Here is a 27,661-nt window from a genome sequence, read left to right as displayed (position 1 = left end):
AATATTTCGGGCGCAGGCTGTATATGCACAGGCATTGAATACAAGTAAAAACAGCTGTGCAACCAAAGCAGGCCCTGAATTGGCCCACCAACTACATGCATATATACCAGTGTATGTCTCCACGCCTTATGGCAGTGGAATGGAATGTGTGCACATTCGTGCAGTGACAAAAGTTCGACTAATTGAGAGCGGATAGGATAGTGCGAAATTTGGACTCAATCAGTTAACCGCTTATATATAAATCAGTGTTCAACTTCGGTCTCACTGGACCTGCGGTGCGATCCGGCGCTCAGTTTTAAATGCTGCAGTGAATTATCATTTAGTCGACTCGAATATGAATTTGTATGACTGCATATATTTATTTGATGTGTATCAGAAACCCCCAAGCAGTAAACGAGGTTATATTCGCAAGTGTAAACAAAAGCCATTATGTGCACGATGATGAGAGCGCATCTAAAAATGTAATAAAATTATGTCATACCTAGACGACAACAACAAAATAGTTTGTTTTGAAACCGCAAGGTCGCTTCGCGTACATTTGGTTCAATTTGCGAGTGCTCGATTTCAATGCACGGTAAACATTTCTAATAAAGCGCAGGGCAAGAGCGTAAAGAGCTTAGACTGATCATAAGCTACATACTTTAAACAAAGAATGTATATTTGTGTTGTGTATGAGTGCGTGAATTAAATTTTTGGCACGAAACACCGCGCTACCGGACTTCTGCGCTTTTGTGCTTTTTTGTGCACTTTTTTCGTGCCGACTAATGTTAATTTTTTTTGATAAAACTTCTTATCATTGAATTTTTTTATTGCACTTGTTTCTATGCGCGTGTGTGTGTGCTTTTATACTTTATCATTCACTCCAAAATCAACAAGACCGCTACAATCACATAGTCACTAAAACAAAACAGCCAAAATGTATACACACTTACACATACATACATATGTGGGCATGTGCAAATGTGCTGTTGCTCTATATTTTATTAGTCCCAAAAGGTTCTAATCGAAAGGTGCTCACAGGAAACGCTTAGTGCCGACGGTGGCTTTCGACGGTGCATCTAACGTTTGCTTCTGCTTGCAGTTAGGAATTGTTTTTATAGCCTAACGGTTTGGATACTTTTGTCTTACATATATTCTTTTATCAGATATGGACAAATTTTGTGGGTTGATTTGTTGGTAAGATATCTGTCATAACTTTTATGAATATTATGAGTTTCTTACACATTCGTATAATTGTATTAAATCATACATTTTCACTGTTTTCATACTGTTTTTTTTTTTCTTCTTTTAACAGCAATAACGACAGCAACTCTCCGAGCAACGCAAATCAATCTGAAATGCGAGAGCTACAACGTTTGGAGAGCGGTGAGGCGACTGTGTGCTTGACTAAAGATAGCAAAAGAGATGCAAATTCATTGCAAAAGAGAAATTCGTCAATTGGAAATGGAAAAGTATTATGTGCGCAGAGCTCCGCTGTTGAGAGTGTAAATAATATGCCAATGGACAAACCTAGTCAGGTGAGGATCAATTGTTATCATTTGTCGTACGTATGTACTGACGTAATAATATCGCCCGTTTGCTGGAAGAGTGCCATAATCAAAAAAGGAAAACAATATTTATTGGAGATAAGTTTGTAGAAATGACAGCCGGCTATAAAAGAATAAAAACTGTCTAAAAAAAAAAATTAAAAAAAGTGTGTTTGAACTAAAATTCACAACTTTATGCTGGTTTCTAATATTTTGGTTTTAATGGATTAAGGCGTTCTTCCAGTAAATGCGCAATATTTACATACCATACGCAAATATCTAAAAATAAGTTCAAGCTATTAGCAAGTACTCTTAGCACTTTTTGTGAAACATATTTATTCGTATTTCGGCTTATCAAGTGTAGACTCTCGCAATGCTTTCTGTAATCGTCTAAATCGTTTTTGATAGCAAAGGATTTAGATGAGATTATGAGATTTATTTTAAAACTACATTTAACCACAAGTCTGCAAATCTCAACCGGCTTATAATACAGTTTGTCAAGAAAATATTTTTAAAACCAAAAACATTCGCTTTATCATTTTTATGTTGCTTTTTTTATGTTTTAATTATGATTTTTGAAAAACCACTTCAATATAATTAATTTTTTGCGTGTCTGTAGTCTGCTTTTCCTTGACTTAATTAGTTTAACTAAGTCATACACGCCAATAACTTTCTCCCATTTTTCATTTATATGTAGCAACTCATTTCGGTTCGTCGTATTTCGCTTTCCTATCTTTCAAGCGTATCCACAAATTCTCAAAAAGATTAAGATCTAGGCTCGGGAGCGGTGTATTAGTACTCTGTCGCAGTTATGAATTAGCCAAGTTCTTACGTTAAGTTCCTTATGATTCGATTCGGTTTATACGCCGTATTGTGTAAGTGGAACCACAAAATAGTAAGATATTGCGCTGCATTCATGTGTCAATCAATAAAAACGAAGTGTCTAACTTCTTTGCAAGAAATACAGGCCCATACCATCACCGAAAGTTTACTTAACTTTGTGGTTGGTGTAATATTTTTTTTTGTTCAAGGCTATTAAGGTTTGACGCCACACACTATTAGGCATCTCGTCCCCACAGCAGTCGGTTCTACGTTACCGAAACGACCCAGACTTATATCCAAGGATTTTCACTCCAGAAGCATTCTCCGTACATGTATGGGAATTGTTTATGCTGCTACAACAACAACAGCAGGCACCTCATTATAGTAAGGCATAATATCTTAACGTGAAATATGACTTATGGCGTTTTTCTATGTTTACTTGCGAGAGCAATGGTTTTTTTTGCGCAACTTTTATATTTTAGAAGCACTCGCGAACAGTTTCTTGCGATATATCAACTCCACACTCCGACTTACTTTCATTTGCAATAATAGGTCTTGTTGGTATTTAGTGATAATTATAATTTTTTTCGGTTATTTAGCGCGCATTTTGGTCACGTTATCTTTCTTCGCCCCACTAATTATATTTAAAGAGTTTGTCTGGTCAAGGAACGTGTTTTTGATATACCATGAACTTGTTTCTCTATTAAAAACTATAATAATAAAAAAATTAAAAATATTCAAAATTTCAAAATTAAACAATATTTTTGAAAAGCACAACTAAATTCTTCATTTCTACAATAAAAACTAGTTTGTAAACACATTTTATTGATTTTAGTGGTTTATTCTGTATTTTTGTTATTTTTAAAATTTCTTTACATAATTTGCGACGAGGATTCTGTCGTATGATAGCTCAACGGTAAAATAAATGATGTGAAATGAAAAGGAAGATTGAAAAAGAACATTTCCTCGTTTGTGAAAACATTCTTTTGACAAACTGTTTATATGTACATATATAGGTCATTATCACAGTTGTGCCCTGGTAGTCCACTACTCTCCACCCTTAAAGCCAAAGAAATTTACTAGCAGTTCATAATATCATCCATGCGCCTCCGGACTTTCCTTGATTTAAGCAATTCTTGCAGTAGCGTAGATTTTTATAAATAAATTTCAAACTGATATATGTATTTATTTGAACATGAGCTGCATCGATAATTCGGCACTTTATATATACATATTGTATAATATATATGTATAATTCGCGCGTACACCTTTTTGGGTGTTTGGCCGAGCTCCTCCTATTTGTGGTGTGCAACGTGACGTTGTTCCACAAATGGAGGTACCTACAGTTTCAAGCCGACTTCGAATGGCAGATATTTTTCATGAGGAACTTTTTCATGGCAGAAATACACTTGGAGTTTTGCCATTGCCTGCCGAGGGCCGACTGCTATTAGAAAAAACTTTTTCTTCATTTTTGGTCTTTCACCGAGATTCAAACCTACGTTCTCTCTGAATTCCGAATAGTAGTCACTCACCAACTCATTCGACTACGGCGGCCATTTCCACGACAGTCGGTTCTACGTTATCGAAACGTCCCGGATTTATATCCGGCCAAAGACTGTCACTCCAGCAGCATTCCCCGTATGTAAGTATGGGGAATGTTTATGGTGCTAAAACAACAACTACGGCGGCCACTTTATAGGGTGCTAAAAAAGCGAACAAAGTAGCAATTGGATTCATAGATTTGGAGATTTCAGATTTTAATACTTTTTCTTTTCGTAACTCTTTAACAATTCCGGGATAAGAACCGAGAGATGTTTTCCTGTTTTGCTGAAAGTTGGTGTACTTTTTATTTGAGTTTTTTTAAATGTTCTTATACGTAAATATGTACGTACATGTTTGTTCTGGCCTCTGCATTTGAAGGCATTTTCTACTATTTTCAAATACAGATTAATTAATTTTTCTACGAAATATTTTATTTACGCTGTACGTACAAAATGCTATTTGTTTACACTAAAAATGCGTAAACAAAAAAAACACCCGTACTACACCTATGCACATTCTTACATGCAAACAAACATAAATGTACGTATGATACGACATATGTGCACAGATATGCCATTTCGTAAAAATAAAACGCTGATCGCGGGCTATCCCACATACGATTCATCATCGCATTTAAGTGAGAAAATACATTTTTCAAATACACACATACACAGTGACGTAAATAAATGCCTGTACCTTTGCATGCGCTAAAAATACGAAAATGGAAAACACTTTTCGCCAAAATATGGTAATAAAAATTACTACGCATCCATTCATTCATAACAAGCAGTGGGCAAAGAAACAGAACCAGCGCAAATTGAGCGCACGGTAAATATTTACTTCCGTCAGGCGGTCGTTAAACGGATTCTGCCAAATTACATTTCATTCGCGTCTTCGGAAGTTGAATTATTATTTTATTATTGAAAAGTATTACTGCATGCGATCGTAATTGTTATATTTATGAAACCGTTAACAAATATTAGATGGCAATAATAACACTTTGTTTAATGTTTAATACATTTTATAGAGGCCCCTATTATGAGTTGCATTCGATCTTCGATATTCGTTGGTTGTCGAAGATCGAAAATCGAATGTCAATTTGGTATTATGAGCGGTGCAACGCTGTCGAAATTTTCGTTGTATACCGAATTTAGAGTCGAATGCAATTTTGCTTTCGATTGTGTAGCGTATTGTGGGAAAACTTGTTAAAATGTAAGTTGTTTGCGATTATTTATTGTTTTATAGTAACCAAATAATAAATATATACTAATTTTGTTAATATTATGCAGGAATATGTTAATATATGTGAATATTTTGCGAGGAATTTACAACGGAGCTGAATTGCTTGGGACCACCAGTTAGAACGGCAGCAAAATGGATTAAGGTTAATAATGTTTTTTTTTTTGTGATGTTTATAGAAATACATTTTTATTTTTTTATTATTTTCCCTTGGCAGGTATGGGCTGAAATACGTAGAGGAACTGAAATACATATTTTTTTCGAATGACGAATAATTGAATAAAGAAAATTTATAACAAAAATAAAACAGAAACTGTGGCGTAAAGGTTTCTATTTAATACTTTTTAGATTTTTCTATAATATTCTAAGAATTTCATTTCTTATGTTTTCTGCTTCTCCGTTATTTGGCTCCACTTCAATATCTTCAGCATCATCGTTGAGGGTCTCATCGGATAACTCTTCATCCGGAAGTTGAACATTATAAAACAAGCAAATGTTGTGCAAAGCTGCACACACATTAATAATTTGTGTTGCTTTTTTTGGAGAATAGTGAAGAGCTCTTGGCTCGGGTGCACTGCTGCAAATGGTTTTTTGTACTGGACAGTAGGTTCATAAACGGCTCTTTAGATAATCTAAAGTTCTTTAAAAAACTGTAAGGAAATTTCTGTAATATTATGTACGTCAACACATTTTGAAAATACTAAACTTACTCAGTGGAAGCCATTTCAAGGGGGTTGGATGCGCCCCTCAGCTGTTTTCTACATCTAGCTAGTTCCACTAATCTTTCATCGAGCGTTGAATCGTCGAACCACAACTCCGTTGTACTCCATTTTCACAAAAAATACTTTTTTATAACTTTTAAAATTGTTGTTAGCAAAGAATTTCAACACAATCGGTTTTTCTTTTATTTTAATTTGCTGTATCAGCTGAGAAAAAATTATCTATTGTAAATGCGTCGAACGATCGAAATTCACAATAGTCCTATTCTTCAACGAATGAGCACCATAATACCAAATGAAAATTCGTTCGATCAGCACTTTCGACTATAGTCGAAGATCGAATGTTGCTCATAATAAGGGCCAGAGATAGGTTAAGTGGGATGGAAGTGTGTGCTATATTCTCTGTACTATAATAGTATTTATAAAATGAGCAAAAATGCCTCAATTACTTTTCGGTTGCATCACACTGCGCTGTGAATTTAATAACCTCTTCAATATCTTGGAATTTTAAAATTTAAAATTTAAATTTGTTTTTTTAAACCATGTAAAAAATTATGTGTTAAATTAACTACCTTTGATATCTATCACTTTCCTATACATGGGAATGCTGCTGGAGAGACAGTCCTTAGCCGGATATATAGTAAATCCGGGTCATTCCGATATCGTAGAACCGACTGTCCGGTTTATTATAATACTTAATAGTCGATTAAGGCATGATTCGAAAAGTTAATCCGTAATTGTAACTGTATGTATTTATTTACTTGAAATATAATTATAAATAATCATATGATAGATCAAGGCAATCACTACATAATAGCAGAGACTAAACTATATTTTGCTTTACCTTTTCTAAAAATCGTGAAAATCATTGATTCTACCCGTTTTAAGCCGAGTTTCTCTTGGATTTTTTTCTGTACGTTGCCATCTTTTCTTCTCATGGCACAAGTATAAGTAGCTAGAAACTCCTTTTCCATGAAACATTAGATTCGCTTGATAAGTACCACTTGACGTTTCCCTATTCCAGATCTCTGGTAAAATAAAATGTGAAAATTATAAATTCATAAGCCAGTTTTTTTCACTTATTAAATTGCTTACTAAGGTTCTGTTTTCGAACCAATTTGAGGTTATTAAGTGAAGGTGAATTGAGTCACAAACTTAACTCTTTCATTACTATGTATTACTCTTTCACAACTATGAAATGATTGCATTTCAAAGAATCAAACTGTGTGTTTCCAAACGGCCCCAATTTGACTCTTTACTTCTCGAAAGTACTGCAGGTAATTGCCCACCGCTTTACTACTTCAAAAGCATTTGCTAATTTTCGTTTCCATGCCTCACATCAAGTGCAATTGGAGAGGGACGTGAATTATGAATTTATTTGACCTTCAACTGGCAGCTAACTTACGAAATTGTTAATTAGCTTCCAATGGTTTTTAGCATTATTTACTATTTAATTAATGCGAAATACCTTACTATCTAAATTTTAATAGCTATTTTAAGTAAACATTTTTGTTAAAATTGAAAATGCTGTAACTTTTACTAATAGTGCCTTTATATTGCGCTAACAAATTTAACACTTTCACGCTGCAGTTTTAGTGGGTCTCGCTAAACACTTCTCACGGCATACATATGTACGTATACATATATATCTTCTTTGCCATGTTGAGCGTAAAATGGTTTAGTGAAATTCTCCTAAATGATGGCATTTTGTTAAAAGTGCCCCCTTCTTTCATAAAAACATAAATATTACATAATATACTCAGTTTTACGTAAGCATACAACTACGTACTATACTTACATATGCATGTATGTATTTAATTGCATGGAAAGATGTGAACGTCAGGTATTTGGTGGGCGATATCGCACGTTTCAAAAGTAGGGGATGGTCATGATATCTATGAAACTAAAACAAAACTCGCACATATGTTGCATACTGTCAGCGTCAAAAGAAAGTGGACACTACATATTGATAAGTTTTGACTATTTATTTATTAATTTTGTAATTTCAATATTTTTTGTATTAAAATATAGTTCATGCCACAACAGGAACCATATAAAGAAAAGTTTCGAACTTTGTATAAAATTTGTAAAAATTCGGCAAAACTTAAAAAAACTTATTACTTAACATTTTTAGAACAATTTCGGGTAATGTAATTTTATAGTTCATTAAATTTTGGTGCAAATTAAAGTGCAAGTTTCAAGTAGTTCAAAAATCGCATTGATTTTTGACAATTTTTTCTAGATGTTTTCTTGCATATAAAAAAAATTGTAGAGTAGGCGTTAAATGAACAAGTTCACAAGAAGCAACTAAAAAAATTCTCAAAAAACAAAATTTTTACCTCCTTGAAGCTTTAATTTGTACCAAAATTGAACATTTTTCAGAAATTCTGAGTAAGAAGTTTGAAATTGCGTTGAAAATTTGCCGAATTTTTACAAATTTTATACAAGCTTGAAACGTTGCTTTTGTTGTTGTAGCAGCAAAAACATTCCCCATACCTGTACGGGGAGTGCTGCAGGAGTGGCAGTCCTTGGCCGGATATATAGTAAATCCGGGTCGTTCCGGTAACGTAGAACCGACTGTCGGGGGAATGAAACTTTGCTTTATATGGTTTTTGCTGCTATAAGAACTGTGCTTTTATGAAAGAACATTGAAATTAAAAAGTAAATAAATAGTCAAAACCTGTCAATAAATAGTGTACACTTTCTTTTGACGTTTACTTATAACATATGTATGTACCGCATCAGGGCGGTTGACTTGTGGGAGAGTAACATCGCATATGAAGTATAGTAAAAATTCTAAACGTGGTATAAGAAATTATGTAAATTTTATAATTGACGCTTACCCCCTTTTTTGGAGGTGTTTGACCGAGGCTTCTTATTTGTGGTGTGCATCTTGACGTTTTCCACAATTGGGACTTACAATTTTACGCCGCCTCCGAACTATATATGGTTTTGTTTTTATGAGCTTTTTTGAGCCTGCCGAGGGGCGACCGCATCAGAAAAATCCTTTTTCTATAAATTGGTGCTTCGTGCACGGAGATTCGAAACTACCCCTCCTCTAAATGGTAGTCACGCACCAGTCCATTCGGCTACGGCGGCCGAAAACAGGAAATAACCTAAAAAAATAAAGTATGCAAAACGTACAAATTTGTCTAAATTCATTTAAACTGAAACATAATTTGAAGGTGCTGAATTCAAAAATTAAATCTTTGATTTCCAGATTTTGTGGGAAAAGGGTTTCAAGATTCAGGCTATTTTGCAAACAAATACTCTTAAAACTTTTAACTATCATCAAACTAACTTGTAGAATCCAATGTTTCGAAAATGAACGATTTGTTTCTATTTTTAAAATGTCGGTTGAATTAATTTAAAAAAAGTGTACCCTAATGCGAAACTATTTACTTTTTTCAAAACATTTTACGTGTTAGTCATGAGTGCGAAAAGTATAAAAATTGAAATGGAAAATTGGCCAAATCCGAACGTAATATTTTATATAGATATACATATATATGTATATGTATGTATGGTAAGCATATGTATGTGTGAATGAATGAGAAAGCGCGCCATTTCCATTTCTCAGATAATTCACATGCTGTTACTCATCAGAGAATAATTTTAAATAATACGCCAATTTATCTCAAAGGTATGCGAATGCCCAGCAGTGATGGAAAAGTTGGCACTGCACATGCAGCGCTCTACCCAATATTTCACACCTAATCGGTACTTCAGACACATATTATCTATTTTAGATACAATTCGTAAGGTGATTGTTTATTTTGCAGGTATGCAAAGTATTTCATTCTAACGCTTTATGTTGCACTATAAAAATTCTCATTTGACATAGCAATCTCGCCACTACGCTCAAGCAAAAAGGCCTAACACTCACACTACTGCATACCTAGGTGCCTGTCAAAAAAATTGGAAGAAGAGGAGTGTTTTCAGGAGTTGTAACGCTACCGGAAAAGGGAAGCTTTTGTTGATCTTAAGTAATTATTTCTTGTTTTCAGGATAAAATATAATGAATTAATTGCTATACCTATTCATGCGCCTAACCAGGAGTCAGAAGAGACTGAAATTATCGTTTTTCATTACTTCTTTGGAATAATTTGCATAGTATTATATAATGTTCTAATAAATAAATTTATACACTAAGATTGAAAGTAAAAAGGGTATTTATATTGTAATAATCTATGGCAAAAACGTAAAATGAAAATATTTTATTATTTATATACCTTGATTTTATATAATTAGATACGAGTATAATTGTTTCGAATCGAAATTAAGTGAATTGTTAACGTTTATTCTTCATCACTGATGCTCAGATGAGTACATAAAGGGGAGTGCTGGCGGAGGCGAATTGTTCTGTTGCAAAATTTGTAGTTGTTGTCTCCTGCGTTTGGCTCACACTTCTCTGGACAGTGTCCGAGATCTCCGGCATTGTTGAGATTTCGTTACTGCATAAATACTTACATATGTATGTACATTTTTGTACAACTTATTTTAAATACTCTTGAATTTGCGCTGAGGAAATGATTCTCATTTCAAATAGCTAAATGATCGCACAAAAATCCGAATTTCAGTCGTTCCAAAGTTTTCAACGCGAGCCCTATGTACGCAGCGCGCAAAAGTGAATCAATTTAATTAATATTCAAAAGACATAAATGACCACTACAAACCGTATAGCTGGACGTTCACATAAATAATTAAAAATTTAAATTCTAAGGCAAAAAATTAAAAAAAAAATATTGTACATTTTGTATATATATAAGAATATACAACAAAAATCAATTATGTCAGTGTGGATGAATTACGTGAAGCATCGACATGCGGACTCAAATAAACGCTATAAAACAGAATGTTATTTCCAAGTAAGTGTGAAATATGAAATAATAATAAAATGATGAAATTGGAAAGACAATTAAATTTATCGCTACTTGTACAAATAAATATTTGGCGGTAGAATTTGTGGTAAATACTATAGGGGTCGACCCTCCGTGCGCGTTTCTGTCATGAAAATTTTTCGTGAAAACCATTTGACATTCGGAGTCGTGATAAAAGTGTAGGCTCGGCTATTTGTAGAAATATTTGATGGTAAAATTCATAATAAATACTATAGGGGTCATCCCTCGGCAGGCAGGCGATCCTCCGACCGTGTGTATGTCATGAAAATTTTTCGTAAATCGCAATTGCCATCCGAATACGGGATAAATCCGACCAGGGACTGTCAATTCAGCAGTATTTCCAAACAATTTTTTGGAGAATATTACTTATATATGCTATTAAACAACAAAACAACGAATGCCCACACCCAATTACTTGTTCATATACCGCTCATTTACTTTGTGTTTCTACTCATTCAATAGTGCCATAATCCAAAAAACCAAAATATTAAGAAAAACGGATTCAAAGCACAATTATCAAATACACGAGCAAACCTTTTCAAAATATGTATGATATCCCAATATTAATTATAATATCCTTAATCTAATTAAGGCATGTGATTCCCTATTCACACAGGTGAAACGATTTATAACACAGAGCTTTAGACAAAAATTACTCACATTCCCACGGCAGTCGAGTCTAAGTTACCGGAATGAGCCGGTACTCAGTCTGTTAGCGCCATTCTCCGTACATGTATGGGGATTGTTTAAGCTGCTACAACAACAACAACATCATATTTTAGCTGGTGATAACTTCAAAATTCTAACGGATATGAAGCGAGAATGCAAAACAAGCATGAATTCCGAACTTTAGAATCTGACAAAATATGTCAAAAACATTTCACTCAATACTTTCAAGAATTATGGCTGCTGCATACCTACAATTGCAAAGTTTTCACAATTAAAAATAATTTTGAAATATGCATAACTATAAACATAAGCGAGGTGTGGCTATTGTGTGGCGAGAGTGACGCTATAAAACATTTTATTTTGAAGTCACATGACGCAAAATTCGGAAAATTTGGCGGATGGTCTAACACTGGGGTGTTGTACGATTCTTTGGTAGAGAAACCTCTTCATGGGAAATACGGAATTGATACGGCACATTGTTTTGTTTTATTCTTACGCAGCTTTCCGGTTATATTAATCTGATTGGTACATTTTTCATAGAGGATATTAACTGCATTTGGAAGAGAAGTTTCACTTTAAATAGCAGACAGACGTTGGCGTTTGGTGCATGCACACTTTTTCTACATATAGCAGAGCTAATCCCATTACTTAATAGTCCTACCTCGTATATATAAACGTTGTTATAGTTTGCATTGGATCTAAACTGCACAAATTAACCCTTTCGCGACAGCGCACCTGCACCACACTTTGCCACTTTCCGCGACGTCAACCTCTGTGGACCAAAAAATGGCTGCCATATATACACGACACCCGTCGCGAAAGGGTTAAGGAAGTGTATTTGTATTATCAATGTATTATTTATTTCTGCCATAAAAAAGCTCCCCATAAAAGAGCATTCAAAGGCGTCGTAAAGCATTAAGCCCCTCGATTTGTGGGTCAACATATGTCTAATCGCTCTTTGAAATGCTCATACAAACACATACGCATGTATGTAAGACTGTGGTCACATGAGTAAGTCACTTAATTTTTTTACGTTTTTCGTTAATTTATTTTTATAACAAAAACCATTTTAGTCATAGTTTCAAATTTGGTATAAACTTCAACAAACTTCAAAAAATTATCAATTTCCAACTTTTTAATCAGAACGTATGTTTGATATGGCGAAAAATTCTCAAGATCGTATGCTAAAAAAAAAAATTGCCAAAAATTAACGTGAGTTGTGAGCGACGTCAAACTTTCACTTAGACTAAAATTTAATGGGCTATATAACCAGCCGCCGTAGCCGAATGGGTTGGTGCGTGATTACCATTCGGAATTCACAGAGAGACGTCGGTTCGAATCTCGGTGAAAGCAAAATTAATAAAAAAACATTTTTCTAATAGCGGTCGCCCCTCGGCAGGCAATGGCAAACCTCCGAGTGTATTTCTGCCATGAAAAAGCTCCTCATAAAAATATCTGCCGTTCGGAGTCGGCTTGAAACTGTAGGCCCCTCCATTTGTGGAACAACATCTACACGCACACCACAAATAGGAGGAGGAGCTCGGCCAAACGCCTAACAGAAGTGTACGCGCCAATTATTATTATTATATAACCAGAAGAAGTTAGAACCATCGCTAAAGATGATTTCAGACTGTTGAACTTACCGCTGCTAGCTAGTCGATTCACCGAAAGTGCTACGCAAATGATGATCCAATGTCTTCAATTCCGGCACCAGTGGGATCTTGTCTATATGTACTTATATTAGACGGCACTGTAAGAGTTTGCATCCATATGAATGCATGTACATAGATGACTTATATCGACTCCTCCACAAAAATTAATTTATAAGTTTTTCGGTTGTAACTACGGCATTGCATGGCAGTTAGCCGTTAAAGGAAACTATTAAAAACGATAATATAATGTCCCCACAAACTATTTATCGAAAGATCTATACGTTTGAAAAACAATGCGATTCGGCAATATATTGTTGTAGTAGCATAACATTTCCTATAAATGTACAGATATAAATGTACGGATATCAATCCGGAACGATCCGGTAACGTAGAACCGACTGTCGTGGGAACGGACTGACGTTGTCGCTGGGAACGATGATAATTTGTATTTTAAATATTTTGGTATTCTTATGAAAAAATTCAGTACCTATGCCCGAGCCTGAGTATAGAAACCGGTGATTTAGTTAAAAATTAGTTTTTATTATCTTCTTCTTCTTAATCGGCGTATCCATGCTTGATGTTCGAGATTACATACAAACGTCATTATGATCTTAGCCGAACGGTTGTCAGATCATATTATTAATGATGTCTTTATATTTTTGTCTCTTTCTCGCTGCCACTGTTAGTTCGCCGATTGTTTTGAGACCAGTCCACTCTTTGTTGTGGTCTAGCCACGTCATTTTCTTCCTACCAATTCGTCTTTGTCCTTAAATTTTTCCTTGCATTAGCACTTTTAAAATATCATACTTGTCACCTCTTGTTATGTGTCCGAAATAAGCGATTTTTCTTCTTTTTATGCCCGTAAGCATGTTCCTAGAGGTTTGCATTCTATTTAGCACTACGTCATTTGATATTTTGTCATTCCAGTTAAGAATAAACATTTTTCTATAGCACTACATTTCTAAAGATTCTAGTCGGTGTATGCTTACGGATTTCAATGTCCAGGCCTCGCATCCATATAAGAGCGTTGACCATACATAATATTATAAAAATCTTGTCTTTAACCCGATTGGTATGCCCCGGCGTGTCAGTATCTTTTTAATCTTCATGAAGGCCGCTCTAGCCATTTCTATTCTGCCTCTTATCTCATGATCATAGTCCCATTAGTCGTTCAGCCATACTCCCAGATACCTGAAACTTTTTACTCTATCTATTGCTTTGCCCCCTATGGTTAGTATCACATAGGAATAGTCTCTGCTGCTTTTATTTACAATAATAAATTTGGTTTTATCAATCTTTATATTTAGCCCGAAGTCTTTGCTGTGTTTTTCCACTTTGTTTACTATAGTTTGAAGATCCTGGAAATTGTTTGTTACTAACGTTGTATCGTCTGCGTAGCGAATGTTATTTATGTTATCCTATTAACTTTAATACCTATTTCTGTTTCATTTATTGCTTCTTCAAATATTTTTTCTGCGTACACATTAAATAATAGTGGCGATAGTATGCAACCTTGTCTCACTTCTCTGTAGATTTTTGTCTCTCTTGTGGTGCTGTCTCCGAATCTAATTTCTGCAGTTTGATTCCAATATTAGTTTTTATTATATTATTACTAAAATATTATTTTCCATATTCTTATTATTTATATTTAATATTTTTCATTATTATTTCGTTTCTAGTTTGGTTTTCTATTCATATCATTCCAATATTTTTATGCAGAGTGTACCTTAACCTTCACTTCACTTAGTTTTTCTTTAATAATCAATCAAGCAACAGGAGGGGCAGGGCCAACCGTACAGTTTTGGTTGTTGTTGTTGCACCATTTTTGTGGCGAGTCACTTGGAAATCACAAACCAATGGCTACTCTATAAAAGAACCAGTTTCACCAGAACTTTAGTAAACGTTGGAAAAGTACCTAGCAAATTTGAAAGAAGCAGTTTGAGTTGTTGTAACAACATAAAACATTCCTGTTCTTTCAATTCCAGTGCTTAAAGGATTTAAATCAGGGTCGTTCCGATAAGGTAGAACAGACTTAGGGCTAAACTAAAACTAAGAACTCTGAGTAAAAGCTTTATGGTCTCACGCACGTGGTTATGGCTAACGTTGTTACAATAAAAAAAATTAAAAAAATTTCTTCAGGACCCACACTAATAAATGTCTCTAAACTTTTAATAAAATGACTTGACTTTAGCAAATTTTGCTCCTAGATAAATTAAAGTTTTTTATTCCAATTCATTAAGATGGACACTAACCTACAGCTGTGAAAGATTAATTGCAAATATTTCGAATTTTTTTAAGGTCCTCACATATCTTTTCATCCCCAAACTGTGTGTTTGTATGTAGGTGTTTATGACATTCATAAAAGTTGCCCATTTGTTAGTGCAGTCATTCTTATCCTGCCATCTATTTAGTATAATGCGTTGGCTGCAAGCCAAAAAAAAAAACTATAGTGATTAAAATTATCAAGTGGCTGTGTATAGCTAAGTTGTATATTAATAGCTCGCCGAAAAGTGTGTGAAGAGCAAAAAGGCATATCGCTCCCTACCTGTTAGTCAGCACGTTTGCGATTCTCAACTGAGTATTTGTAGTTTACTTGTAACAGCTTTGTATGTGCCTACACACATTCATACATAAGTATTTATTAATATATTTAGTATATAAGTATGTAGGTGTATTTTTCTGTTTTTGAATGAAATCATCTATAAATAGCGCTAAAGTGAAAACCCTAAACATATTGACATTTGCTATTTTCTCTTTCTTTTAACAAATTGCAGCAACGTCACTCACAGCCCGAGTTCGTAGACACACAAGTGCGCCATTCGCGTTCCAGTCCGCGCCCACTATCGGAAGCCAACTCGGAATTGAGCTGCGACCTATTGGACAACGACCACAAAGGCACCTGCAAGTCGAATTTCGAATTGTCCACAGCGTCGGCAAATGCAGCAGCCACAGGCAACCTTATCTGCTCAAGTGAGCGTGTGGCCAGTGCCGATGAGGTGGCCAACAAGCGTTCGAGCATCAACTCTAACGAAACGACGTCGGGCGGCAGTGCCAGTGGAAGCGGCAGCGGTAGTGCGCAAGGCGAACGGAAACGTGCACTGCCCAAGCATCAGCGTCCATTGACACGTTACCTGCCAATATTTTCACCGGATCTGAACCTGCGCCATCACATCGAGTCAGCTGGACACCAGATTGCATTATGCCCGCACGTCTTTGTCGATGCTTTCAGTTGTCGAGGGTGAGTGATCGCGCGCGAATTTTGCAATAACTTTATTTGATTTGTTTATACGAATTTGTCTAAAACTGCGCGAAATGTAAATATTTACAGTTATTTGCATAAACTGGGTGCAACATTTCATGGCTGGGCGCGACGATGGTTCGTGCTTGATCGTCAACGCAGCGCATTCATCTACTACGCAGACAAGTCGGAACGGAAACCCAGAGGAGGCGCATATTTTTCGGTGAGTTTCGAATAAATCAGCAAAATATTGATTTTCGATTTTGATATTCACAAAATATGGTAAATATGCTTAAAAAATAAACATTTGGCGAGAAGTGTTACAAACTAGCAAATGGGACAAATAATGTTGCGTTGCTGGTAGTTTCGATTTGGTAGCAGACGGCGATTGCTAACGGCCATATTTCTGATAATCCCATTCCTTGTTGTCCAATGGGCACACCTGGCGCGTTTTGAGCCAACGTGAAATGCAATGGAAGTGAAAAGCATGATTACAAGCGCCCCAAGCTACTGTACATTCCTCCTTGGTGTTGGAGCAAAGCGGATTTCCCTGGCAATCAATGCAAAGATCCATAATTTGATTGCGGCAAATGGCGCAATTGTCGACGGCTACGTCCCAGGACCAGAGCGCCTGCGCCTGCCAGTTTTTTACGACGAAACGCTTTGCTTGTGGCTGCGTGTTGCTGCAGGACGGCACCTCATCGGAGAACTCTTCGATGTCTTGAAATTCCTCGGCATCGGTTTCATCCACTTCCATTTTGTTATTGGACATATTGAAGGATTTTTGGACAACAACGTTTTAGCGAAATACGATTTCCAATGAAATACAAATGGAAAGGTTATTTAATGGAAATGAAAATTTTGATGAGAAACATTTTGATGTAAAACATTTCATTTCGGCACAATTGACAAGTTGTTGCCTGATTTTTCTACAGATATGCCAGAGTTGTTAAGGAATATACTTCGTTTCTTGAGTACATTTTATTTTGTGTGGGTGTAGGCGGTCGCCGTAGCGGAATGGTTGGTGTATGACTACCATTCGGTATTCAGAGAGAACGTAGGTTCGAACCTCGGTGAAAGACCAAAATGAAGAAAAACTTTTTCTAAAAGCAGTCGCTCCTCGGCAGGCAATGCCAAACCTCCGAGTGTATTTGTGCCATGAAAAAGCTCCTCATAAAAAATATCTGCCGTTCGAAGTCGGCTTGAAACTGTAGGTCCCTCCATTTGTGGAACAACATCAAGACGCACACCATAAATAGGAGGAGGAGCTCGGCCAAGCACCCAAAAAGCATGTACGCGCCAATTATATTTATAATAGCATAATCAATCGAAAGGGGAGTTCAGTTTTTGTTGTTGTAGCAGCTTACTTTAAACCCAGTCTGTGTGGTGTGGTCGCCGGTGGTCTTCGTCTAACTCATCTAACGGTAGATCAGAAATACAGTCTGAATTTTTTTTTTTATTGGTGATTGAACCCCGATAATGGTATTCGGGGGTGGGGCGTTTAAGAAGGTAGTAAGGTTCACCCGATGAATGCCGTTCACTGTTTGTCTGTATACTGTCCGTCCCAGTATTCGAAAATGTATTCTGTCCTAGATCTCACCAGTGTCTTCACGACTACTTGTTTGAACATTATACGTTTAGAATTGAATCAAATTGGGATTTTATCAACAATAAATGACAGACCAACGGTTTCCTACTTGTTTAAACTAAAGCTTTTTAAACCAAAAGCTATTTTTATGATTGGATTTTTACGTCGTCATATTCTGATGCCTTGACTTTGAAACCACTCTACGTCTTCTTAACATGGAACCCATTCTGCCATTGCCATATATATAAGATTAAAAGAGTCTAAATAGCTTTTGCTAAATTTGCGTTGTATAAGCTGCGCTGGCCCAAAGGTCTTCCTATTTATATAGGCAGACGAAAATTGATTGGACTGCAAGTTCTTGAAGATAGGCGAATCTATTGGGTTGGCAACTAAGTAATTGCGGATTTCACGCGTAGATGGCTTCAGTTCAATTTTTAGGTTTGCAGACGTTTTACAAATGTAAAACACATTTTGTTATTTGATAGTTGGCAATTGAACTGTCAATCAGTAAAAAAAAGTTTTTCGATCGGTTGCGTAGTTTTCGTTGGCGTTCTTTGAAAAATGGAAAACCAAAAGGAACATTTTCGTCATATTTTGCTTTTTTATTTCCACAAAGGGAAAACCGCATCGCAAGCTAATAAAAAGTTATGTGCTGTTTATGGTGAAGAAGCCTTAAAAGAACGGCAGTGTCAAAATTGATTTGCCAAATTTCGTTCTAGTGATTTTTCACTCCACGATGAAAAGCACTCTGGTCGTCCAATTGATGTTGCTGACGCCCCAATCAAAGCAATAATCGATCCGGATCGTCACAGTACAACACGTGAGATTGCAGAGAAGCTCACATACATGCATTGAAAATCACTTTAAACAACTTGGCTATGTGCAATTATTGGAGCTTGGTTGGTATGTTTTGCCACATCCACCATATAGTCCTGACATTTCACCATCTGATTACTGTTTGTTTCGATCTTTACAAAACTCCTTGAATGGTAAAAATTTCAATAATGATGATGATGTCAAATCGTTCCTGATTCAGTTTTTTGCTAATACAAACCAGAAGTTTTAAGAACGTGGGATTATGATGCTGCCTGAAAGATGGCAAAAGGTCATTGATCAAAATGGGCATCACAGAATAAAGTTATTTAGTTCCATGAAAAAATTGTTGTTGACTTATCAAAAGCATTCGACCGAGTCAAACTGCAAGATGTTTTGAACAACTTGGCCAAACAAGGTGTACCAGCAGACATTCTTACCGTCATTGAAAACCTGAACTGTGATTGCAAAACAAAAATAAGAGTAGATGGAAAATATATCATCGAAGTTCCATGCGCAAGCGGAATACGACAAGGAGACTCGCTGAGCCCAATACTCTTCAATACAATAATGGACCAAATAAGCCATTCAATCAAGCCATTAGATGGGTATCGTCTTAATAACATGAGCATACCAATTTTATGTTATGCAGATGATGCCATATTAAGTGCGGACTCTGAAGACAATTTCCAAAGATTACTACATAAGTTTGTAGTTACAACCAAACAGTTTAATATGGAGGTCTTCAGAGAGAAAACAAAAAGTTTAGTAGTTGCCAAGAATGCGATCAGATTCAAACTTGAAATAGAAAGGACGATGATAGAGCAAGTTATGAAATTTAAATACCTGGGGATAGAAATATCCAGTAACCGCGACATTATTAAGGAAGTCAGAGAGAGATGTATGCAGGGCGCACGTATTGCAGGTGAAATTAGGGATGTTGTATGGTGGAACAAATATATGACCACTGAAAGCAAGACGCGTATGTACCTACAATACTGTAATAAGACCAATCCTGACCTATGGAGCCGAAGCACGAGCTGAAAACGCTAAAACAAAACAGCTACTGCGAACAGCTGAAATGCAAGTTCTACGATCCATCGTAGGAAAAACACGTCTTGACTGCATTAGAAACGAGGTCATTCGTGACGGATCTGACGTTAATGACGTAGTGAAGTTTATACGAACAAGAAGACGAGCTTGGAATGATCACGTTTCTAGAACTAGTGACGACAGAATTATCCGAATAGCGAGGGACTATATACCATATGGAAAGCGCGGACCTGGAAGACCACCAAAGAGATGGCGCGAAAGCTTTATTTCGACATCAGGACAATAACATTTCGTCATTTTGAATTTTAAGAATACTTTGTAATTTATAACTATGTAATTGTGTGAAGAAAAACAGGTGAAAACCTATAATAAAATAAGAAGAAGAAGAAGAAATTGTCTTTGATTTTCTAAAAAAAATCTGCAATTACTTAGTTGCCAACCCAATACTTTTCGGGTTTCTTCGTGTATAATAAGAAATTAAATTCCAAAATAAATTTCAGTGAGCTACTGAGTTTAATTAAACTTCGAAAAAAAGCACAATTTTTTAAGGCAAGTTCATTTATTTGTAGATCAACAGTATAGAAAAATAACTATGCCTTCAATTCTGCAAAAACAATTCTAACCTCGACTTTAGACAAAATTTGAATAATTTTAAGCATCAATTATGTGCAATCTTTAACTAATTACTCGAAAACATTTTTAATATAGGCTGCAAGATTTATTTGTAGAATAAATAAATAAAGTCTCTTTTTCTTTATCTTTCCAGACAATCGACGAAGTATATTTGGATCATTTAAATGCCTCGAAGAGTGGACGCCCTCACTGCACCTTCATTGTGAAGACGAAAAAGCGCAGCTACCATCTACAGGCGGCATCGGATGCGGCAGCCAGAATATGGATTGATGCCATTATTACCGGAGCTCAAGGAAATTTAGACTACTAAGTTAGGATACTTGTACCATGATTTATAAGCACTTGAATAATTATTGTAAAATAGTAAGGTTAGGCTAGCGAGAGTTATTACACTAATATTATATAGTATAAAAATATCTTACGTAGGACCAAAGCCAATTATATTCGAAATTATCCGAGTAACTGCTGAAGAGTGAATTTTTGCTCAGACATACATATATATATATATACATATATGAATATTTTATATTGATTCAAGGAAACCAGTTTACATTTTTAATGTATACACGACCCCTAGTTTAAAAGAGATTTAAGTTATGCTTAAGTGTTGAAGAATTGGAACTATTGCTCAAACTTTTTAAAAGAGAACTGGAGCCGAAATCTAAATCAAATACCACTATTTTGCATGTAATGAATGTTCTGAGCATCCGATCATAACTAACTGAATATAAATATGTTTCTACATATGTGTGCCTTTTCAATAATTTGCATTAAATACTTCCGTTGCTTTTTTTTTGTGAACTATTTTTATTTTTGAAATTTATTTATATGAAACTGAACTAAAGCCTTATGTGTATTGACATTTTGTATTGACGCAAGTATTTTTTATACATTTCGTTGAATCGGAAGTTTTTAAACTACATACATATGTATACTTAAGCATATTTATTGATACATACATATGTTTATGTAAATCTGTAACCTATTTGAAAACGTTTAACTTAAAGTATGATTCTAAAATAAAATGTAATTTTGTAAGAAAACATTAATTATGTACATTTGTTCTCATTTACCTAAGTCATTTATCGTCAAATTTTTTTATGTAAGCTTTCAGCCATTCTTGGAATTTTAGCATATGCGCATCCACAGAACCCACAAAATTGTGTGATTCAAATGCAGGCGGAGAGTCTTCGGTTACACCAAAAATGCCACGTATGAAACGTTCGCACATGAAACAAGCTGCAACGGCATCGCAAACCAATACTTCGTGGCGGAAGCATAACTTCGCAAAGGACTCGGCAAATTGTTTCAATACCACAAAAGCTTGTTTAGTTAGGCATTCTGGGGATGAATAGATGTGTAGGCATTAAAAATTTTATTTTTCACGTTGTGCTCAATTTTGTTTTTACCAGGGCGCGCAAAGCGAGATGTTACAAAGTATTTTTGCAAAAGGTGCGACGCTTCCGGTGTCAGATCTACAGAACGCCTTGAAATTGTCCTTAAATAGCGACGCATGTCCTCACTGCTAATTGACAAATGATCCACAGTCGATTCGAAGACGCTCACCGACGACTGTTCTAGAATGTAATCCACGAGCACCTCATGTTTATCGTCGTCGTCCATGCAAATGGGAATGCCGAAAATTCTGTGAAGAAAAAATCACAAAAATTTAGAACTACACAGTGTAACAAAAAAAAAAAAAGAAAGTTTTATCCCTGGGGTATCATAGAATTTTTCAGATAGGTTATGGAAAATAAGAATTCCGCCGTAGCCGAATGGGTTGGTGCGTGATTACCATTTGGAATTCGCAGAGAGAACGTTGGTTCGAATCTCGGTGAAAGCAAAATTATTAAAAACATTTTTCTAATAGCGGTCGCCCCTCGGCAGGTAATGGCAAACCTCCGAGTGTATTTCTGCCATGAAAAACCTCCTCATAAAAATATCTGCCGTTCTGAGTCGGCTTGAAACTGTAGGTCCCTCCATTAGTGGAACAACATCAAGACGCACACCACAAATAGGAGGAGGAGCTCGGCCAAACACCCAAAAAGGGTGTACGCGCCAATTATATATATATAATATATATATATATACAATATATATTCTTCTTAAAAAGAATCCAGGGTCTCCACACACTTGTTTGGATGCGGGATGATTTCAATCCCGCGTCAAACTGATAAGATGCGCAGATCAAAGGTCCCTGGATGTTTACACCCAGGCCATCAATCGTTTAGGAAAGCTCTGGCCAGGGCTCGTCTCGACGTGGTCCTCCGGGAAGACATCCCCAAACAAGGTCCAGAGTTTGGGTTTCAGACTTCCGTATGGATCCTGAGGAAGCTCTGGAGTTGAGTTACTGGAAGATTGGCGAGAACGATGGCAAACGAAGACTAGCGGTGATCATTCTGAATGAGAAATCACTGACCCTATTCGCCAACCAGAATTGGAGGCTTAGAATATAGAACAATAATTGCAGGTTTGCACTTCGACCTAAAGGTCTATTGCGCGCTCCACTCATAACGATACCTCATTCAAACCCAGCCTCCTGAGTAAAACTAAGATGGTACCCTCCCAATAAGAATTAGCTGGTAATGTGTTGTCTCATGGCAAGGAATGACTCTCTTCTCATTAATCGTGAGGCTTCAGCAATTTCATAAAAAAGGATAGCAATTGGACAACCAACAGTGAAAAAACATTAGAGCTATTATTGCAAATGCATTTCCCCTGACTTCTTTGTAACAGAGACAGCAGCACACGCCCAATGGACTACAATATCTTCAATAGATATTACAATAAAGGAAAGCATAAAAACCGGCAATAGCAGCGTCCAACCGGAAAATTCAGTAAAAACTAGTAGAGCCTTTATGTATTTATACCGCTACCGGCATGCTTTCACGACATAAACGTTAATTTGGATTTCACATTACAAAACCAAATTTTGAATGAATACATCGAATATGGGAATACATAGTTGCATACACATACATAAGAACATACTTACTTAACGACTTTGTTAAATGTTTGTTGATCCTTAGCATCACCTTTGGATGAGCGCCAATGTGTCCAAAGGGCGCACTCCAATGGACACGTTTTTGATGAGCGATTAAGAGGAACTCGTGAGCACTCGATGATGCGAAAAATTTGATCGGCTCGCGTTAGCTTCAAACGCGACCAGTCACCGACGAAATAAACACCTCCCTTCGCCAATATGATCGGATCGGCTACTAACCAATTACAGTTGCGATAGGTACTGTTGGATATCGGTTTTACGTCGTCGGCTGGTCCAACAAAGCGCGCTGCCAGTTGCGCTACGTTGGTGAGCAAGAAGTTGGCCATATAAGTGTCGCTGCCAAACGCAATTATCGGTACAGGTGGACGATCTGGGTTTGACTGTGAACATAATTAGTGCAGGTATAAAAAAATTCCTGAAGTACCTACGCTAATGGATGCTAAGCTGAGCAATAGGCCCATTTTTAAGTTGACGAAGCAATCCATTGGCACACGATCTTGGCACAGCTGTGCGCTTAACGAGTAAACAAAGGCGAAATCAGAGTATTGGGCGCGCACAATATCGTACAGTTGCTTCACTGAAGCAGGCACCATAGTGGCGTCGACCGTTGAATTGTAATCCGGGGAATTCGTTATCACGCTAGTGTGCGAAGTCGCAGCATGCGTTGCGTTTTTATGGCATTGAGCTGAGGGATTCGATTTGTTAATGGTATTGACTCTATAATCTATGGCATCAGTTTGGGTGGTTATTTGCGAATCCGTCAAGTTCATTTGATTACCAGGCGAAATAGTACTGGGCAAAGCCGGACTTTGCTCGACGCGAATCGGTGCTGGGCATGATGTGTGTATTTGTATTGGAAAGTGCTCTTGCTTTGGAGATTCCATCTGAGTTAGGCACTAAAAATTAAAAATTTACAAATAACATTTTAATTTGCTTTTTTGTAATTTCAGAATGCATTATACATATAACAATTTACAATGTTGTTGTTGTATTAGCATAAACATTTCCCATACATATACATACATATATGGAGAATGCTGCTGAAGTGACAGTCCTTAACCAAATATAGATCCGGGTCGTTCCGGTTACATAGAACCGACTGTCGTGGGAACGCAATTTACAATATTTATATATAATTGGAGTTGGTGCTTGGCCGAGCTTATCCCCCCATTTGGGGTGTGCGTTTTAATGCTGTTTCACAAATTCGGGGACCTACAGTTTTATGCTACGTCCGAATGACAGTTAGATTTTTATGAGAAACTTTAACATGTCGAAAATCTACTCGGAAGTTTCGCATTGTCCGCCGAGGGGCGACCACTGTTAGAAAAAAAAACCTTTTCTATCATTTGGTGTTTCATGCCCACAAGGAGTTTCGAACCCAGACCCTAACGTACGGCAGTTACACACAAATCCATTAGACTACGGCCCGCACGCTCCCACGACAGTCGGTTCTACATAACCGGAACGACGATTGATATCCGAACAAGGACTGTCACTTCAGGACATTCGCCGTACATGAATGCGAATTGTTTATGCTGTTTCAACAATAACATCAAGGCACATTCAACTAGGGAACCCACGTGTAAATAAAAGGGACAGGCTTACTTACAATTTCTAATTTTAAGAAATGAACGTAAAATGACCTTATTTGGAATAGTTTGTTTTAAATTTTAGAAATGGAGCAATAAATTACTTCTTTAGAAAGTGATTAATCAGAGTCGTTCAAGTGAAGTAGATCCTAAATTACTTTACTTATTTCTTACCATTCGCTTTAATTTCGCTTCTCCGATACATTCAAGTCCGTGTTCGGAAGATGAACCTAACTCAACATCCTTAAAAGCAGCAAAATCATCATCGCTGGAAAAATTTTCAAATACAGTTATATCCAGAAGTTCTTTTTTGATCACTTCATCTACAGATTCTCTCCGCTCTGCATTACTTTGATCGCACGTAGATATGTTCTTTGAATATGAGACCTCGGTGTCAACTAAATCTCGATTTCTTGGTGTTGCAGCATTAATTTGCGGAAATTCATTCAATTCGGTATTACTCAAATCAATACTTTCTAATTCCAGCGAATTTATTATAACAGAGTGAGATCTCTCTGCAGCTTCTTGAGAAAAATTAAGAGTAAAATCTAAATCGTCTGGGAAATAATTTATGCCCCCATCTTGTGAACTCATTTGTGAGGGAAGCTCTTCCCGGTTAAATTCCAAAATACTAAAAGTCGCATCTGCTTCTCTATGAGCATCATTCATTTGCTGCTGTTGAGAGCTGTGTGAGAATCGAAGGGTCGGCGGTGGACTATCGAAGTGCAATAAGGCGTCTAATTCATGATCGGTTATATTGCGCAGACTCATCGCAAATGTGCTTTCTAATGTGTCGTTACGCTCCATGCTTGAAACAGTTGACCAGCGCGTGTGTAATCGTAGTAGCCTATAACAATATATCTGTTACCCAGACGCAGATCGCAATCGTGAACGTGCTCTGAAATGATGAGACACCTAAAATTTACTAATTCCAGTTGATTTTGATAATTGCACTTTTTACCTCGGGCCTGCACAGTGAGTGCACGAAAAATCTTATTCACAACTCTGGGGGTTTCGATGCCGCAAGCTGGGAGTATGCGCAGAAGATGATAATTTTCAGTTACACGTAATTTTGTATACTCGTTCATCTGACGTCCACAAATGTTGCAAGTAGGCGCTAAATTTATAACAATTTAATACTTAGCAGTAATTTTAATATTTACTTTACCATCTGTTGAGTCGGATTTGATTCTATTCCGGTTACATCCGGTCGCACAAAACCATGTCGATTGTAAACTGTAATCAAGATATGTTTAGTTGCAATAATACTTTCCACTTATTGTTAATAAGGAGCAATCCAATACAATATCTAAATTGAGATTCTTAATACAGCTAGCACCTGTATACAATGGCGAGTGGTACGCAGTAACTGAGGCAGCCTTTGACTACTATCAAGTGCAATAAAAAAAAATTGTATCGCCGTTCTAAACCTATAACTATTAAAAATGGTTTTCTGGTAATCTATATTCCACAAATAAAGGCTTTTTAAAAATAAAAAAAAAACTTGCACCTAATTTGAGATTTTACACATTGAAAAATTAATAACCGTATTGAAGTAGTTAAAGATAACTCACATTGCCGACTGAGGTTCAGAAATTGCCGACAAAATTCCCGTTGCCCACGAAAGCCCTGGCAGCCAGCGATTTCTAAAGTGTGCAAAGTGCAAATCTTCCTGAAGCGGCAAACCGACGAAACGAAGCTGAAGATGCACCTGATCAATATCTATGGATTTAAGTGCGCCACGCTCTTCTGTACTTCCAGATAGTTTAATAAGATCTCGAACAAGTGCGTATACGCAATATTTAGCGGCGTTTAAAAATTGTAGTGGTTCTTCCACAGCCAAATGCAGCAGATCAATATTGCCACTATTGTGTATGAAATCGGCGTATTCAAGGCATAGGGGCACCAGTAAAGTGCCTAGAGCATCTTCCGGTTTCTTGCCCTCGCTATACTTTTTCGTAAATTGTTCGACTGCGCCTTCAATTATTTTGATAAAATGTTTTCGTCGAATAAATGCCTCGATTTGTTTCTGATCGCGAAATCTGTGAAAATTGGTTTACTAATATTGAATACACATGAATCTGCTAATCCACTAGACATTTCTTACGATTGGGAAATTTGAGAGGAGTCACTATCCTTTCGAGTTGATGAGGTTACTGCATTAGACATATTCAAAATTGCATTATTCGGAGGAACAAATTACCCGCGAGAAAAAAAATGTTTAAGGTTTTGAACATAATTTTGACAACCCCACAGGCATACAGGGTTGCAAAACAAATATGTGCAGAGATGTATGAATGAGTTCTAAGTTAATAGGCAGACAAATTCAGTAAATTGGACCAAGACGCATTCATTAATTAATATATTATGATAGAATATAGATTAGATTATAATAGAATTATTAATAGATTGGTCTTAAGTAGAATTATATATAAACACACAACCAAAACTTCCTTAGACCATGTCATGAACTAACCAACGGCATTCCTCGTATATGCACGGGGAATGTTTATGCTGCTACAACAACATCACGTACTCGGATAACTGATTATTGAAATTGAAAAAAAAGTTGGTGCCGTATTGCTTTTGTATTTTTTCGATTTTTCTCCCTGTTTAAATGTAGGTATCATAAGACTACGTAGTCTTCAAATTTGTATTTATAATGCTCTTTAT

At 36.4% G+C, this 27,661-nt stretch overlaps 4 protein-coding genes and 1 long non-coding RNA gene across 8 annotated transcripts in view; 2 read left to right on the top strand and 3 right to left on the bottom strand.

Annotated features, from left to right (window-relative positions):
• Positions 1–21,444, top strand: part of LOC128856895 (pleckstrin homology-like domain family B member 2) — a 101,760-nt gene extending 80,316 nt beyond the window's left edge. For 2 of the 4 annotated variants that reach the window (XM_054092325.1, XM_054092324.1), the window contains exons 8-11: positions 1,295–1,517; positions 15,845–16,308; positions 16,399–16,531; positions 20,529–21,444. In XM_054092325.1, the coding sequence (XP_053948300.1) occupies positions 1,295–1,517; positions 15,845–16,308; positions 16,399–16,531; positions 20,529–20,705 (997 nt within the window). In that variant the 3' untranslated portion in view covers positions 20,706–21,444. Of the gene's footprint in view, positions 1–147; positions 1,177–1,294; positions 1,518–10,453; positions 10,717–15,844; positions 16,309–16,398; positions 16,532–20,528 lie in introns of those variants that run through there. The other 2 variants (XM_054092326.1, XM_054092327.1) reach the window with 2 other exon arrangements.
• Positions 9,432–9,991, top strand: LOC128856900 (uncharacterized). Its single transcript, XR_008453876.1, has 3 exons — positions 9,432–9,630; positions 9,693–9,795; positions 9,856–9,991. It is a non-coding gene; the product is annotated as an uncharacterized LOC128856900 (long non-coding RNA).
• Positions 16,559–17,089, bottom strand: LOC128856899 (RING-box protein 1-like). Its single transcript, XM_054092330.1, has one exon. The coding sequence runs from the start codon at positions 17,078–17,080 to the stop codon at positions 16,700–16,702; it is 381 nt and encodes a 126-aa protein (XP_053948305.1). The 5' UTR covers positions 17,081–17,089; the 3' UTR covers positions 16,559–16,699.
• On the bottom strand, positions 20,872–25,795 carry LOC128856897 (uncharacterized). Its single transcript, XM_054092328.1, has 5 exons — positions 25,163–25,795; positions 23,828–24,295; positions 23,391–23,779; positions 21,805–22,040; positions 20,872–21,736 (listed from the first exon to the last, which is right to left on the bottom strand). The coding sequence occupies exons 1-5, from the start codon at positions 25,793–25,795 to the stop codon at positions 21,474–21,476; spliced, it is 1,989 nt and encodes a 662-aa protein (XP_053948303.1). The 3' UTR covers positions 20,872–21,473.
• On the bottom strand, positions 25,774–27,237 carry LOC128856898 (uncharacterized). The gene is made up of 5 exons (XM_054092329.1): positions 27,096–27,237; positions 26,563–27,030; positions 26,157–26,224; positions 25,950–26,105; positions 25,774–25,886 (listed from the first exon to the last, which is right to left on the bottom strand). Exons 1-5 carry the CDS (start codon positions 27,155–27,157, stop codon positions 25,774–25,776), a joined length of 867 nt encoding a protein of 288 aa, XP_053948304.1. The 5' UTR covers positions 27,158–27,237.
• Between the last annotated feature and the right edge of the window lie 424 nt (positions 27,238–27,661).

This window comes from Anastrepha ludens, chromosome 3 (genome assembly GCF_028408465.1).
Source record: "Anastrepha ludens isolate Willacy chromosome 3, idAnaLude1.1, whole genome shotgun sequence".
Taxonomy (NCBI): Eukaryota; Metazoa; Arthropoda; class Insecta; order Diptera; family Tephritidae; genus Anastrepha; species Anastrepha ludens.
The sequence above is the reverse complement of the archived record's forward strand: the minus strand, read 5'-3'. Positions and strand labels throughout refer to the sequence as shown.

What these genes read in the sequence shown, in the direction of transcription:
- LOC128856899 (XM_054092330.1), bottom strand. Translation starts at nt 17,080, where the DNA reads ATGTCCAATAACAAAATGGAAGTGGATGAAACCGATGCCGAGGAATTT.
- LOC128856897 (XM_054092328.1), bottom strand. Translation starts at nt 25,795, where the DNA reads ATGGAGCGTAACGACACATTAGAAAGCACATTTGCGATGAGTCTGCGC. An exon ending in AAGCGAAATTAAAGCGAATG is followed by an intron (nt 24,296 to 25,162) that starts GTAAGAAATAAG and finishes TTTAATTTTTAG; the next exon opens with TGCCTAACTCAGATGGAATC. An exon ending in ATCTCGCTTTGCGCGCCCTG is followed by an intron (nt 21,737 to 21,804) that starts GTAAAAACAAAA and finishes ATTCATCCCCAG; the next exon opens with AATGCCTAACTAAACAAGCT.
- LOC128856898 (XM_054092329.1), bottom strand. Translation starts at nt 27,157, where the DNA reads ATGTCTAATGCAGTAACCTCATCAACTCGAAAGGATAGTGACTCCTCT. An exon ending in CAAATCCGACTCAACAGATG is followed by an intron (nt 26,106 to 26,156) that starts GTAAAGTAAATA and finishes TTATAAATTTAG; the next exon opens with CGCCTACTTGCAACATTTGT. An exon ending in ACTCACTGTGCAGGCCCGAG is followed by an intron (nt 25,887 to 25,949) that starts GTAAAAAGTGCA and finishes TCATCATTTCAG; the next exon opens with AGCACGTTCACGATTGCGAT.